The sequence below is a fragment of the Sesamum indicum genome, linkage group LG1 (assembly GCF_026168435.1).
Source record: "Sesamum indicum cultivar Baizhima isolate 11 linkage group LG1, ASM2616843v1, whole genome shotgun sequence".
Classification (NCBI taxonomy): Eukaryota; Viridiplantae; Streptophyta; class Magnoliopsida; order Lamiales; family Pedaliaceae; genus Sesamum; species Sesamum indicum.
Genome location: NC_142657.1, coordinates 21,888,367 through 21,905,049, shown reverse-complemented (window position 1 = coordinate 21,905,049; position 16,683 = coordinate 21,888,367). Strand labels below are relative to the sequence as shown.

At 34.4% G+C, this 16,683-nt stretch overlaps 3 protein-coding genes across 4 annotated transcripts; all 3 read right to left on the bottom strand.

Annotated features, from left to right (window-relative positions):
- Nucleotides 1–3,400: 3,400 nt before the first annotated feature.
- On the bottom strand, nucleotides 3,401–5,039 carry LOC105170946 (zinc finger protein ZAT9). 2 transcript variants are annotated; one of them, XM_088885177.1, is made up of 2 exons: nucleotides 4,609–5,039; nucleotides 3,401–4,575 (listed from the first exon to the last, which is right to left on the bottom strand). In XM_088885177.1, exons 1-2 carry the CDS (start codon nucleotides 4,801–4,803, stop codon nucleotides 3,667–3,669), a joined length of 1,104 nt encoding a protein of 367 aa, XP_088741303.1. In that variant the 5' UTR covers nucleotides 4,804–5,039; the 3' UTR covers nucleotides 3,401–3,666. The 2 variants fall into 2 exon arrangements, with proteins under 2 accessions (XP_088741303.1, XP_011090203.1); XM_011091901.3 differs by having other exon boundaries at nucleotides 3,401–5,039.
- Nucleotides 5,040–9,892: 4,853 nt separating this feature from the next.
- LOC105170939 (uncharacterized) lies at nucleotides 9,893–11,467 on the bottom strand. The gene has a single exon (XM_011091887.3). The coding sequence runs from the start codon at nucleotides 11,465–11,467 to the stop codon at nucleotides 9,920–9,922; it is 1,548 nt and encodes a 515-aa protein (XP_011090189.1). The 3' UTR covers nucleotides 9,893–9,919.
- Nucleotides 11,468–14,140: 2,673 nt separating this feature from the next.
- LOC105174203 (putative expansin-B2) lies at nucleotides 14,141–16,153 on the bottom strand. Its single transcript, XM_011096233.3, has 4 exons — nucleotides 15,910–16,153; nucleotides 15,503–15,615; nucleotides 15,208–15,395; nucleotides 14,141–14,691 (listed from the first exon to the last, which is right to left on the bottom strand). The coding sequence occupies exons 1-4, from the start codon at nucleotides 16,091–16,093 to the stop codon at nucleotides 14,358–14,360; spliced, it is 819 nt and encodes a 272-aa protein (XP_011094535.1). The 5' UTR covers nucleotides 16,094–16,153; the 3' UTR covers nucleotides 14,141–14,357.
- Between the last annotated feature and the right edge of the window lie 530 nt (nucleotides 16,154–16,683).

Genomic DNA, 16,683 nt, shown 5'->3' with positions numbered 1-16,683 from the left:
AAGTCTCAAGTCTCAAGTCTCTCTTCCCATCACCTCATGTCATGGGGGTGCCAAAATTCATGGTTATGTCATGTACAGACAATTTAGGTGAAAATTAATTTATCAATTTTATTTAATACATGACTTATGTTGTTATTCAGTCAACTATGTCCTACATGCTGAATTTATAATAAATATACTTTTAACCATCGCAATTTAAATTATTTTTTCAACTAATATTAAAGTAGAGCGCCGCCTGTATAAATATAATTATTTTTCCATTGGTATCATGACTTGATTTGACGATCATACAGAAAAATAAAAAAGAAAAGAGAAAAAACAATTAAGAAAGGAAAAGTGGTTATATAGCTGCAGTTGTTAAGTAATGGTGTACATAGAAGAATTAATGAGAAATGTAATTAAGTATATAGATAGGGGTTTGTAATAATGGAAGAAGAACCGACAAGCGAGTGAAGGCCACCCACACCCAACCACAAACGCTTAAGCCACCCAACCAAAATGCTGTCTATCCCACGACCCCATTTTCACTGCTTCGTTCCTAACGTGTCATTTTGGATGATTAGATCAGCATTACCACATAATTAGGCATTAATTAACCAAAAGAGTCAATCAATAGCCTCAAGGAAAATTCTAATTAGAATCGGCTTCGATGGAATTTGTATTAATTATATAGGAAACGTAATATATTTATTGTGTCATTAATACATATTTCGAAAAAAATAACTAATCACATTATAAATATATCATATTTATTTTATAATTAATTTGATTCAATTAAAACTTTAAATTTTTTTTCTCTCTCTCTTATCTCTCATATCCACATTAAAGCTGCCTTTTTTTCAAGACTAAAGAATCAAATAAGATAGAATGGGAATGAACTATTAACTATAGCTACATCACATAGTTCTTTACCCGCGTTTTGAACTCGTGCTAACAATTTAGGATTTATGCCTTTTTATGAGTTCAATTCTTTTAATTTTTTTATTTAACATTTGATTTCCTCACATTTTTATGAAGATGATAACTAATTTTGACTTGTTACTATATATCTTTAGTATAATGAAAAGTTATTGGTATTAATCAGACTTCAAACTCATGCTTGTAAGTCAAATAATGACATAACATCATTTGGAATGCCACAATACACCTTTAAAAAATATTACAATAATTATTTTAAATTTTATTAATTTTAATATAAGTATGCGATATAATGAAAATTTTGAGATATAATGAAAGAAAATATATGTAGAAATAATAATTATGTGTGTGTGTGTGTGTGTGTGTGTGTGTGAAGTGTGATATGGGGCATAGGAGGAAGAAAAGAGAAGTGGTATATTCTGCAACCAAGTCTTATTGGCTACTTTGAGTAGTATACACTTTCCTTTTAGTCCATACATCTTTATATGTGAAAAAAGCTACCAAAAAGAATCCTATCAGGCCGTTATCTACAGAATATTGTCTTCATAATTCTTTTCTTACCTCAACAAAAAAAGCATTTTAATTACTCTATAAACATTGCAAAGGACTACTATATACTCACACACACATAACTCATTTGGTCCTTATAATTGAATTACCCGTTATACCTTCTTATAGAACTCTCCTAAAAATTTTATGATATAGTCTTTATTGGTGCCCACAAACTTTATTTTTATTTTCTTATTTAGATTAAAATTATTCAAGTGTTGTCTTGATGCTTTATTCAAAAAAAAAAAAAAAAAAAAGAGAGGGGGTCACTAATTAATAAAGCTTAAATTATGAGTAATTAGGCAGTTAATGAGAATGGGTTTAGTGGTAGTTCCAAAATATAAATAATGAAAATAGGTATGCCTAGATTTCATAATCCTACTTGGTAGACATATATATATATATACGACCCTACGTACGTACCATCAAAAGTTTATTATATATGAACTATATATGCCGCTCTATTAGTTTTCCATTAAGCCACTCTTTTATATTTTTCTCCTAAGTTAAGGTATAATTGTCCTTCAACTCTCTTTATATTTTTTAAAGGGAAATTATATGGACACTTTCTAAAATTAAGCTTAATTACATAAAGATTGTATTCTCTTTGTAAAAATATCGTTACATCTTATGCGGTACTTGGCTGGTGAATTTACCTTCTAAAAATGATGTATTTGTGTAATTAGATATAATATGAAGAAATATTCATATAATTTATTATTTTTAAAATTATAATTTTATCATCTGCATCCTTTTATAATTAAAGAGAAACTTACGGATGCCCTCTGACAAATTTGGCTGGTGAATTTACCTCCTAAATAGTAAATTGACACGTTCATCTTTGCCCCACTATTCATACTTTTCTATCCATGTTTAACCACTATTCTTTTCCCTTTTAACTTTTAGTTCTTTTCCAATCAAATCTAAAGAATATATATATATATATATATACAAATCTTCAATTTTGTATATTTAAAAAAACATGGCATGAAACTATGCAAGTGCAACGTGCTCTAATATTAATTAATGTCATTTATATGATTCTTCAGTATAAGAGAATGAGGATCTAATTCCTGAACTTAATTTTGATGCCGATAGGTTACAGTCACAGCATAGTCTTGCCAAACTGTTAAAATATAGTTGCTAGAGAAATATAAATGTAAAAAGTTCTTATTTGGATTAAATTTCAACACGCATATCCATCCATTGTAATATTATTACACTCGTTAGAAAATGGTCGTCTTTTTTAAATTATTCATTAATCACATATCAAATGTATAATAATTTGAGTTTGACCAACCTAATCTGAATTATTCCAATACGAAGAAAAAAGAGAGAGTGTGTAAAAGTAGTTAAAAAATGATGGAGAAAGGAGTTTAGGGGTCGGGTCCATTTATATTTATGAAAGGATGAATGTGAGTGAATCAAAGTTTTATCTCACTAGGGCTGCATGAGCCGGATCCTCCGCTCATGCCCAACCATGCTAATGCTACTCTCTCACCATTCACCAAGCATTATATTCCTCCATTTCACTAAAACCAGGGATTTCTTGCACTTTCCACCTGCCATTTTTCCATGTTTGGCAAGCTGATTTATTCCCAATATCAAATCAATTGTCCTTTGGCCCCAAACAATTTAATACGAACAAATCAGCATTCACTATTGTTCATAACTGCAACTACTGCGGGGTAAAAACAGTTTTCAGAAAAACTGATCACTGACACAAACAACAAATATTGAAAGAAAAAGGGAGTTTGGAATTAGTGAACTTTCTCAACTGTGCGTTGACAGGTGGTACTTTTGCTTCTTTTTTTTCTTTTTTTATTTGTGATTGAGACTTTCAGTTTCTTGATTCAAGAAAAGGGATTTGCAGAAACAGTTGGAGTTGGGTAGTAAGAATCTGTAAGCAGTAGTATCATAATCTCAATTGCAAGAATGCGAAATGGGGCTGTAATAATCAGGAAACTGAAACATAATTCTCTGTGGTTAATGAAAAATCTTGCTAGATTGATAATATGTTGCAGTAACATAACATAATCCTAAACCTGTTTGACGAATTGTCTGTAGAGTTTGGTCCGTTGTTTCAGTAATCTAATTCAGTGCCTCAGATCCACGGGATAAGCAAAAGAGCAAAACTTTACCTCTAAATCAGTTATCTTTTTGTGCCCAAAAAATGTAAAGCAACTCTGATCATCGTCATCATGATTGGTTGATGGGTTGGACGAATTCTGCATCAGATACCGCGGAAACCGCAATTTGGCTGGTATCATCATCATCAGTCGGAGCGGGGAGATTCAGATCTATCTTAAGAGTTTCACCGGTTCTTGAATCTTGTTTAACTGGTCTAATGGTGCTAACACTTGCTGAAATTGCTCCTGCGCCGAGAAAATGTGATCTCTTGTGACCCCCAAGAGCCTGTCCTGATGAGAAAATCCTGTGACAAAAAGGGCACTCGTGTATCTTCTCCTCCACCACCGCCTTCGAACCACCAATTTTCTCCACCACTTGCGGCGGTGCATCCACGGCGGTGTTGGGCTTGATCTTCTTGTGGCTTGCCCTGTGCCCACCAAGAGCCTGATAAGACCTGAACAACTTATTACATGCCTCACATCTATACTTCCCTCTAACTTTAGTCTTTATCACCTTCACCTGCACGCCTGAATCTTCAGAGTAATCATTTTCAAATTTGCCTTCTTCCTCCTCGTCTTGGTATTCTTTTTCTTCCCTTCTCCACTTGTCCCTGGACAGCATTATAAGGCAGTGAGCAACATGTTCTTCAGGAGTGGTGTCGGAAATCGAACTCAATGGTTCAGGCTCCACCAATGATGAGTACTCATGATGATTGTTCTTGCTCTTCCTTTCTATCTCAAACTTTGATTTCTTCACCGGGAAAAACGCACTATTCATGCTAAACCCGTCAAAACCCGAATTTCTTGATTTCCTAACCCGTTTGGATCTCCTGCAAACCGTGTCCTTCTTCGACGACTCTGTTTCACTCTCCCTGTCCTGAAGCACCACAGAAGAAAACTCGTGATCCACCAAAAGCGTACTCTTTCTGGGATTCTCCCTCAACTCATAACTCAACAGCGCTTTCTTCAATTCCCCACTCTCTTCCTCTTCCTCCTCCTCCTCCTCCTCCACCTCTTCCTCTTCCTCTTCCTCCGACGATGATGTTGAAGAATACGAACGAAGTGATTGAAAATCATCAAAAGGCTGCTGCTCTTCCTCCATTTTTGCTGCATAGAACTTCATCATGTGAGATCTCATGTGCCCACCTAAAGCTCTCCCATTAGCAAAGTTTCTGAAACAGAGCTTGCATCTGTGTCTCTTCTCCATCACACACACACACAAACAGAGATGCAAGAGCAGAAAAAGAAAAAAAAAAAAGGTCTCTCCTTTTTCACACAGTAAGTGTGTTAATGTGTGTCTTGGAAGGAGTTGTGTGAAGAGAGGTTTGGAGTTCCTTTTGCCCTCTGATTTTGCACACAAAGTACAGAGTGTGTGGAAGCTAAAAGGAGTAGGTGACAAGCATTCCTCCACCCAGGGAATATATATATGAAATGGTGAACCCTGTGTGTCTCTGTGTGTATTTGTGTGTACACAATATATATATATATATATATATTTTCTCTAAAGAATTGTTATAGAAACAAGATTCTGAATTATATTTGAAGTTATATTTCCTGTAAAAACGGCAAAAGACAATTAATATGAGAAAACTAATTAAAGCACAGTGGTTCAAAGGCAGACACAAACATGTAACATGCGAAGCTTTGCATTAAATTCCCCTCCTTTCTTTTTTATTTCCTTAAAAGCCCTTGACTTTCTCTGCATTTCTTTCCTTTTTTTTTTAAATATAAAGGAAAGTGGAATCAATTACTGTACAATCTTGTGGTAATAGGAGGTCAATTATGTTAAATAATACAGGGGTACTCTTGGAATTAATGGGAGGTTACCAGAATAATAAACCTGATTTTTGCAAGAATAAATAATCAATCCATTAATTAAACCATCCTTGACTTAAAGAAAGTAATTGTTTCTACTACCCATCTCAACACAAAATTCCAAAAAAAAAAAAAAAAACCCAAAAAAACAAGTAAATGTGATTGACCTTAAAACTAGATTAATTAGTATTAATCACTTAATCAGATTGGAAATTTTCAGATTCTGTGGTGCCAAGAATATTAAGTAGATGGAATTTGGGCATGCCGGCTTGACCGAAAGTGGGATTATGCATTTAATTAATTAATTAATAAAATGGAGTAGTGAGTATCTATCTATATTTATATAATTTAAATTTTGGTTTTTTCAGAAGGTTGCGCTTTAATTTTGGATCTTTGGTTGAAATATTGGATGGGAAAATGGGATTGGGAGGAATGTAACTTCCCTTCCTTGGAGAATGGAGTTTTGTAGGAAAGTTAATGCCGTTTTGTTAGGGCAAAATGGTGGACCTAGTCCCTTTCATTTGCACCCCTTCTTTTCTAACATCACATTAACCTTTTTATTCAACCTACGCATCTTCATTTCTTTTTTAATTAATATACCAAAATTTAATTTATTTTTTATTAATACCATAAAAAATGTTATCTGCAACTCTATGGAAAGAAATGATATTAGTGATAAATGAAATTATCGCTAATTACATGTAGTAAAGTATAATAATTTTTATAATTTTATTAGTGATAAGATTTCGACAAAATTTCTCATTAGTAACTAATGACAAAAATTACACATAAATTTATTATTATAAATAATTGATGATACATATACAATATTTTACAGAGATGTAGCTATTATCCAAGGGGTGAATCAGTCAATATAGCTCCATGCATTAAGATGTAAATCGGACCTAAACTACTTTTTATGGTTAAGGCCCAACTGTCTTTTGAAATAATTGATTTTAAAAAAAGTGATTATAGTGTTAGGACCCAAAATTGTAATAATTAATTATATAACTACAGATTTTAGAATTAACCTCATTTCAAGTAGTTTTGGTAGAATTTAATAGGAAATTATACGAAATAATTACGGTGGGACTAAATGGTATCAGAACATAAATCATCTGTTTATCACCACAAGCAGGTTTGTGCTTAAATCAATTTGATCTTTTAACCTATGTTATGAGAAGGCACAGTTTCTCTAATTTGACTTACCATTACGACAAAGTCATTATATCCGTACCGTTAATTATTAATAATAACACTTTAGACATAATTTTTGTTGCCACTCAATTTTTTAAAAATCATATTATGATAAAAACAAAGTTTTTGTCCTTGAAAATACCTAAAATTAGTAATAATCTTATAATCAGACTATATTTATCAGTAACATCATATTTTTTTGTAGTGACATATACTTATGTTTTATATTGTATTTAATTTGAAAACCCAAAAAGATATTGATACATACATCTAATTAAGATGTACCAATTTATTTAAAAAAGAGTGAAATAATACATATTCTTTGTGGAATATGGGGGTGTGGTTTAATTAGTACTAAAAGTTCGTCAGCCACATGTACACTATGTCTGTAATTAAGGAGCTTATTATGTTTAATTTTGTGAATCGTTTGTTTTTTTGTTGTTGAATTTGATTTGCATTTTTAATATTGAATTAACAATTATAAAGAAAATTGTGAGGGAGGCTGAGATCTTCGTTCATCAGTTTGCTTTTCTCTTTCACTTTCCCTCATCAAATTCGAGCAAAACTGAAAAGCGTTGAACCAAACCACAAATAGGATTTATTCCTCAAAGGCTTTAGTTTAGTAGTTGCCATCTCTTTTTCCTTAAAGAGAACAAAAATAAATACTGATTAATATTTATCATTTTTATTATAGTATATCATTCATTATATTATTTAAATTCAAAGACTGACTAATTAAATATATCAATAATTCAAATGAAAAAAAAAAAAAAGACAATACGCTAATTTTGAATTACACCAAAACCCGTCTAAAAATTTACCATTCACACCTGACCCGAGAATTTTTGGAGGGGTTGTAAGTAAATGTAATTTAGCATTTTCGAAGAGGTCTAAATGTAATTAACCTTAACAATTATCGCAACTGCCATTGTTGCTCAATGGAATTAATTTTAATTTTCTATTTTTAAATTGAAAAAGAAAAACAAAATCTTAAGCACATAGAAAATTGTATAGTATGCTGAGTATTTTAGTGTGATAATTCGTCTGTATAAATGCCGGGTTATGCAATAAAATTACGTACTATGTATTTTCATCTGAAAAACTCATTTAGTTTAAGCATATGTTATGTCTAACCTTCTTGTGGAAATTAAGACATGATTCCATGTGTAATGAAAATGGACCTGAATTTGTTCTGATTAATCATTGTGTCACTGACTGGTAATTTCAGTTGAATTGATGCAACTAAGGGTCCACTTCTTCCCCAGCTACCTATTGCATCTTTTATTTTTATTTTTTTTCTTTGACTTGAGAATTCTGCATCTACAGTTTTAGGGTCTACTGAGTTTAAAGTGTTATTGACCTAACCGACGTGATTAATCATTCAATCCAAATTAGGCCTCCTCCCAAATTGACCGTATTTATTAGTCTGCATTCGGAGCGAAAATTTGAGAATTAGACAGTCAATTTCATAATATCAATATTTCCTGAGTTTATTTGCATAATTTTAAGTTACAATTAATTTAAATTACTATCTCAAATATCACCCGATACTTTTTTTTTACCTTATTAACAATGAAATTAATAAATTATCATAAATTCACGCACATTAATATTCATTCACACATGCATGCGACCCATAATTTCAAATTTGTTTATGAGACTTCTGTTTTATTCGTGAAATCAGAATCTCATTATTGAAAATATGTGTAAATTTTGTCAAGTTAAGCATGAACTAATTAATTTAATATAATCAAACCAAATTCTCGAGAAACAACTTTTCTTAAATTTTAATCTAGAAGCTCAAAGAAACGATCCGGGTTCTCGGATCATTCTCTGAAATGGGGGGAAATATATATAGGAAGAAAAGAAATAAATAAAGAAAGTCAATGGACCCGTTTTTCGTTGGGTAGTAAGAGTATACCATTATTGATTCCATAAAGACATTTTTAAGGTCGTAAGAAATTGAAGTCTCCTTTCTAATATTGTCTACACATTTATTGATTCATCAATCATCTTCGTTGACTATATATGTCTCTACGTGTCCACTACATGTCTTCGCCCTCCGTTTCGTATTGGACAGTTTTTATATCTTTCACTTTGATTTTTCATGAAGAAAGAAGAATGGGTATTCAATTGAATGAGCCGACCAGCAGGAGAAGTTGAGAGTTGGTTGCTTAAGTTTTTGGGTTTAAGACATTAATTATTATTTTCTTTTCATTTTTGGGAGAGGTCGAGAGATTTAAATATGACATTATAAGCAATAATTAATAGGTTTCAGTCGTAATAAATGATGGACCGTATAAGAGAATTTGGTCGTAAACATTACAACATTCAAGTGGAGAAGAAGCTCAGCAGCGAAGCAATAGAAATTAAAAGAATAGTAGAAGAACAGTTTCTAATATTTTGAGAGCTCAAAATTGAAGGAAATTATTTTATTGCTGAATGAATTCTCATAATAGAGTTTACAAGTATTTATAGAAAGGATCATAACTTGGTAAAACATGGCTGAAATGAGCTAAATTTTAGACCATATCATAAATCTATGAAACTCGGTCCAAAGTGAATTGAAACATCAAAAAATTCAATGAAACATTCGGACAGTAATCAAAGATGGAATTTCGCTATGATCAAAATGATAAGAAGACCGTTCTATAACTCTTTATTGATCAAAAGTTATGGCTGCTTGAAATTCCACTTTCACCGTCAGACCACACAATTAAAAGCACTCTATATATACTTCCGATTTCCATCTATCTAAACCTCACAAACTATAGAAATAACATAGAAAATTTGAGGACATCCTATTTATCATTTATTGATTTTTTTTGTAATTATATAAAAAAAATATCAATATCTGATGAATTAAATTATGCTGAAATACTAAAATTAACTCGAAAATTCAATATTAATTGAACTCTCCATTATTATTTGAAAAATATTATTTCAAATAGTAGTATTTCGTACCCATTTTCTTAAATATACCTTTTTTTTTAACTAATTTTCTCACCCCCCAAAATAAAAAGAAAAGATCGTCTCAAGAAGAAAAAAAGAAAGACAGAGAGAGAAGGTTGACTCCAGAAAAAGAAAAAAAAGACGTGGAAACAAGTGATATATGAGGTCATATGATCAGCTTGTGAAAACAAAAAGACCTACATTAATTAAATGATGTTTCATTGTATCTTGTACATTCTCAAGATAGACAATATTACTAATGTAGTTTCTTGAAGCTTTACAGTGTATGGATTACAAAAGTATACATTAATTTCTTTGTATCTGTACGCGGGGGGGTTTTCCTCATCAAAATCTATATGTTATGCATCACCAGCAGTTTCAGTTGTAGACCCAATTCCTACTTGTAACCACTGAGAGGAAGCAGTACCACTTGTGTCCATCTCCTTCAGGTCATTCAAGTCACTCAATTTCGCTAACTTCAATTTACTGTCTGCTTCGTCCTCCACGTAGTTATTGCTGTCGCTCGCCTTCTTAGTACTCACGACGTTGTTGCTATTGTTCTTCTTCCCACTACTTTTGTTAATGTTGTTGTTTTCGTTTTCGTTTTTTAGTTGGAACTGTTGGGAGTGGCAATGCGGGCCGCTGTTGTTGTCTCGGTTGTCCCTTCCGATCCACGGTTGTAGATGCATGTCCGTGGATACCTCGAAGCTCAAGGGGTTGCGTGGGTCCCGCCTCACTCCCGACATGTGGGCCCAAGCCGGAACGTTGAGGTCCAGCTTATCGGATGCATCGGTGTTGGGTTTATGTTGCTGTTGCTGTTGCTGTTGTTGATGATTATTGGTTGCGGGTTCCATGTTGTTGGTGTCTTGCAAGTGGAACTTGGGTAAAGATGATGATGTGTCTGGTGCATTGGAGGTGATCCAATGGCATCTCTTGTGCCCACCAAGGGCTTGACCCGAAGTGAAGACCCGGTGGCAAATGGAGCATTCATGGACCTTGGATTTCCTCCTTGCAGCTCCCACCAATGCTGCAGGCCCCTGTTCAAATTGTAGAGATGAGGCTGATTTTGATGGCAAGAATTCTTCATTGTTTGTGATCACATCATCCTCGGCTGCTAAGTTACTGTTCTCATCTACTTGATCTTGTTTGGCTGCGTAGCAACCTTTGACCTTCTTGTGACTTGCTCTGTGCCCCCCCAATGCTTGGTGGGAATTAAACACTTTCTTGCATGCTTTGCACTCAAACAACCCTCTCGGGCTGGAAACTCCCTTTGCCTTCTGATCAAAGGCTGCCCTATTTGTTGTTTGCCCGAGAAATGTCGTAGGGTGCCGCCGTTCCTCCTCTCGGCTGGCAGAGGCGCAGGACTCCTCCGGCTCAACGGCCACTGGTGGATCCACCCTCGTGTTAGCTAATTGCACCAGGCATCTAGCAAGAAGGAGATCATCTTCCTCACTTGGTGGATAGTGCGAACTAAGACACCCCACTTTTGATCGCAACGACCGTTTCCTTTTCGACCACCCCCCTCCACGTCGTCCACCACCATCGTCCTCACCATCGGACTGGTCAGGTGAGGAGACGAGGGACTCAGAGGCGTCATCCGAACTGCACTTGCCATGCTCGAGAAATGATTTCCAAGACACAAACTCCTTGCCACAATTCTCACAAGTCCTACAACTCTTTAGCCGATTAGGATTTGTCCTCAATTGGTACATTCTCTTGTTACTAGTCCTCTCCCCAAGCTTATCCTCCCAATCACTAGCGGGATCGTCGTCCTCGAGGTTCCCATTTTCGTCCCCAATGCCGTGAGCCCTCATGTGGCCGCCAAGCGCTCGGCCGCACATAAAACCCTTCTTGCATACTCTACAATAGTGCTTGAAATTAGGCTGTTGGTCCTCAATGCAAGCCATGGATCCGACAATGGTACGTAACTAGAGGAAGAAGGAAAAGAAGAGATGCGGTGTTTGAATAATTAAAAGAGAAAGGGAGGGAGAGTTAGTTCTTGTAGTAGAAGTTGTTGTGAGGGTGTATGGTGAAAAGAATGTCACTCCTAGTTTTCAGTTGGAGCAACTGTTTGTGGATGGGAGAAAAATAGGAGTGTAAGTGGAGAGTGTGTGACAAGTGGAAGGAGGGGCGGTGAGAGAGAGAGAGAGAGACTTTTTCTAGTGGTGGCGCCGCCACTCAATCAGCGGCGGGGAGTGGTGGTGCATGGATAAAAATAAAAATTAGTATAGGCATGCAGTTGTGGAGTGGACTGAGGAGTAGTTTTCTCTCCGCCGTCCAGTGGAGTGAAGAGAGAGTGGCTCTAACGTAACTTCCAAACTAATTTTTCACATGTCTTTCAACTCTAAGCCAAGAAAACAAGCCTATATATGCCACTCCATGTTTGTCGGATGTAATAACCCTCCTTTTCCGCTATTTATTTGCATAATTCGTTCTGTGCTACAATGTATATCATCTTTTTAGTTTTGGCCCCTAAATATAATTTTGGAATAGTTTGGACCCTCTAAAGTAAAATTACTCCTAAAAATATATAATTGTCTACTTTGATGATAACTATTATATTAATTACTGTGATTTATTATAGTTATTAAATAACTAATATCAAATATTGTTATAATTGTTGTCAATGAAGCCTTCCTTATTAGTGTGGATGACGCTTCACACCAATATTGTGAATTCGAATTTCAAGAATATAGTTGTATATGTAATTTTTATGGTTCATTGATTTTTTTCCTCATTTTAATTTGTATATTTGAACGTATTAAATGATATAATAAATCAAATGTTATAAAAATATTATTTCAATTGTTAAGAATTAAATTCATGACATGCTGGACTAAAACTACTATTCGACGGAGAATATCTAATAGGAATATCCTGTTTCAAGTGGTGAGTCCGCTGGGAAGGCGTAACAGAAATCCGCCCTTGCGTGGGGAGTGATTTCTAAGATTGTATCTATTCTGCAACCATTAAAGAAAAGGATAAATTATTATTTATCTATATGTGATTAGGAGAAATAGGCAAATTTTTACTTATTCCTCGTCTACCTCTCAAGCGAATGTTTAAAAAAAGTGCAATGTACCTTCTCTTCGCGCGCCGCCAGCTCTGCTGCCTCCCCCTTTTTTCTGTAGTTTTTCTAGGATTAAAGGCAATTTTGGTCTTATAATTATACCCATTTTTTAGTTTAGTCCTTAATTTTTTAGGGTTCCAAAATGATCCTTTAATTTTTTTGATTGCTCAATTTTGGTCTTTCATTCTCCGGAATTTCTCTAAACTTGTCGAAAAATGCCACCTAAATCTGACGTGGCATTTTAAATTAGAAGAATTAATTTTATTGATTAATTATACATGATATGACAATTACATGACTTTAATTATAAATTTAATAAAATATGACGTGGCATTAATTACCATATCCATATTAGGGGACTTTATATATATACACAATTATATTATATATAAATACATATATAAATATATACAAATTAGGTGGCAATGGCCAATGGTTGCCTCATTGGTGAAGGCGACCATCGCCGCCCAACCTCTGGATGAGGGCGAGGTCGCCCAGACTATTTTGAGTGATCTCGGCATTGCTCGTCGCCCAGAAAAAGTGGGCGTCATCGTCACCCAATGGCGATGGTGGAACCCCTTTTTTCTTTGGGCGACTATCGTCGTTGACCATAGGTTGGCAACGATGATCGCCGTTGCACCATTGCTATCAATATATATATATATGTGTGTGTAATAACGTGGACGGGCTTAAGAATATCTGAAATAATCATAATTTTTGTTCTACACAATTAGGAAATAAGAATAATTTATTAATTTAGAATAGTAGATGCATGATACTCATATATATACAGCACTAGAATGAACATAATATGTAAACTTATGAGTCAGGCGTAGTCAATACGGGGATAAGTATTTCGAGGAACTAAGAATTATGAGTTCTGATCTGAGTATATTCCAATCAGATTTCTTCCCTGAACTAATTTCAGAATTAATATAATTGTATTATCTAATTAACGATTGATTCAGACTTGACCCAATACTGGAACTCCTTTGCATTCGAAATCACACTTGTGCGTGCTTGACGAACCCACGAAAGGAGTTAGTGCGTCAAGCGGCCCATTTTTACAGCCTCAACTTAGAACCCACCCACACGTAACAATAGAATTAAATTGGCATCCTCTTGGCCCAACTGGAGTAACACTCCAACAATTCATCGGCGTTGGTCGCATAAAAAGACTTACACTTATTTGTTCAAATAATCATTATTAATTAATAACAAATTATTATAATTTCTATCACTTATCAAGAAACCGACCTACAAACACAGATATCAGTCCGTCGGGAGCTTTCTAGTGGGGGCACTACCATACTCAAATTAGTCAAATGGTCATAAACTCTTAACAATGAAAGTAATCAATGCTCAAATAATTCAAATAAAAACATACCTAATGAATGGTGAAATGGGGTATTCTTAATTATATCTGATTGTACTATCCACACAATTGGGTTATTATTATCACTATAAGAAAATGGCTCAACCATAGAAAATCTGGAAATGCAATCACAGTAAAACCAAACCTGCCTTTAAAATTTGCATGTAACTGCATGAGTAATACATAACTTATTTCTTTTATTATTATTTTCCGAGCGAAATAAATTAAAGCTCTTACTAAGAAAATACAAAGAAAGAAACAAGAGTTTGTCCTCCTCTAGAAGAGGGAAGATCTCAACCGTTGGAGAGACCCAGACAAGGAATAAGTGAAGGCAGCCTATTAGCAGTAGCACTCAAAAGTTGACTAAGGATCTATAAGTCTGTCCGGGGTTGTAATTGGCAGGTATAACTTTGTCAGCGACCACTGTCTTGCGGGAATTACTGCCGCCAGCAGTTAGTCTGATAGAGAACGGAGGCTTGTAATTTGATGGCAGATCCACCTTCCAAACAGCACCCCACGACTGTTGCATGGGCAGCCACGCGCCGCCCGAGTCCGCCGCCTGTTTGAGCTCAACTCCCGCCAGCCCATCCCCATCTTCGTATTCAACGGCAGTCGCGAAATAGTTGGCGTTGGAACCAGGGTCCACCCGGAACGCCACTGACACTCCCGGAAAGTTGCACTCCACTCTGAAATGCAAAATAACGTATCCAATTGATTAAGTAATAAAAACCTATCCACGTATGGTTAAACGAGAATTGCTGTCGGGATCCTACGTGTTCGGTTCAAGTCAAATGGAAAATTCTAACTCAAATTGCATTAATCAAATCAGAATATATTACAAATACAATATATTTATCGTATAATAAATATATTACACTTATAATATAAATAAATTAATTAATTCGTTATGACTAACCCCAACTAAAGTAATCTGATTGCCACAAAATATTTCTTTCATGAAAGTTTGTTAAAATATTATTGAACTTGGATCACTCCTACTCTACCAACACTTTGATCAAATATTATGATTTGGGCTACTACTATTACTAGTTCAAAATATAAAATAGCAAACTCTATATTTTCGGTGAAATTTATTTTCAATAATGGTATTAATTTAATTAAACTATGATCAAGCTGAGAGAATACAGAGAGAGAGAGAGAGAATAATAATAATAATAATAATAATAGTAATAGTTTCATACCTCTTATATTGAATTTGCTCAATTCCGACATTCCTAAGCTGATCAGCTTCTCCAGAAGCAGCCATTGTTCCAAAGGAAGTGCCACTCAAATCGAATAAAAGAGATTGAGAGTCGCAGCCAGGACATTCATCCGTTATCACCACCCTCACCGGATTCCCCGAGCATACCTTACTACTTGTACATTTCACCTACATATATTTAAATGATTTTTTTTTCTTGGAAAATGTAATTAAAACCATCCACAAACAAGCACATATATAGAGAAAATTATATGTGATTAATTTGGTAATTAAACCTGAAAACAAGTTCCACAAGCCTTGCCGGAGTTGTAAAGAGAAGCAGCAGCAGCTGTTATCAGGGAAGAAAATGGTGCCGCCTCCACAGCATTTCCATATCCACATGCACCCCCTAATTAATTATATAACACATTTCCATACACCATTCAAATCAAAATCACTTAATTTCTAGTTATGATAAAGACAACATTTTATTTAATTACTCACATTTTTCTTTTTATAATTAGCAGAATTTTAGTATAAAATTAAAGAAATATATATTATAATGCATTCATGAGTTTGCACTTAATAGAACATTGTTCGAATTAAAAATTTTACTATATATATTTGTGAATTTATATGGCACACAGAAAGAGTTGTGGCTGTGTGTGGGCGCGTAAATTAATTAAGGGTAGGTCTAGCTTACCATCACTTCCAGCACCAGAAGGATTGCCATACCAACTGGCTTGGGCGGGCGACCAGTCGGATCCGGACTCAAGTTTTGACACATTTAGGAGTTTGGGATTGAAGGAATAGCAGCACAAGTTAGAGAGAAGAGTAGTAAGTAAAGCTAAGTACGTGAAGAGTGAATAATGCAACACAAAAGCCATCGAACATCAACTAATTATTTAGGAGATGTTGGGATCAGTTGTAGTAGTGGGCAGTGGGGGAGTGATGATTTCCGTAGCTGAAATTCAGCACTATTTATAGAGTGAGCTATAAATGCCCAAATCCACTTTACGTCATGTGGGGTTAACAAGCAATCAACAACTTACTAAACAAAGCTTGATGAATAATTATTAGTATTAAATACTATCATTAATTATGAGTATGTATATTTAATTATTATAATTTTAAGATATTGTATACAACTTTTCAATATTGCTAATTAAGAACTAAACGATTATTGTAAAGTTGTTATTATGTAGTGACAACATGCATGATAAAAACAAATACAGTTATCACTGTATTTATGTGCTTCCATCATAAATTAAAACAATTAACTCCAGAATCCTGTGGATTAAAATAGAATTTTGGAGTTTTGGAGGTACTTAATTGTAAATTTTACTATAATTAAGATATGCACACCAGAGTTTAAGGACCAGCGTGTGCTTTTCTTTTTCAAATGGGAATCAAAACTAATTCTCCAATTATACCGAAATTTGAACTCGTGATTTATTTTTCATAAAAACAATAAATC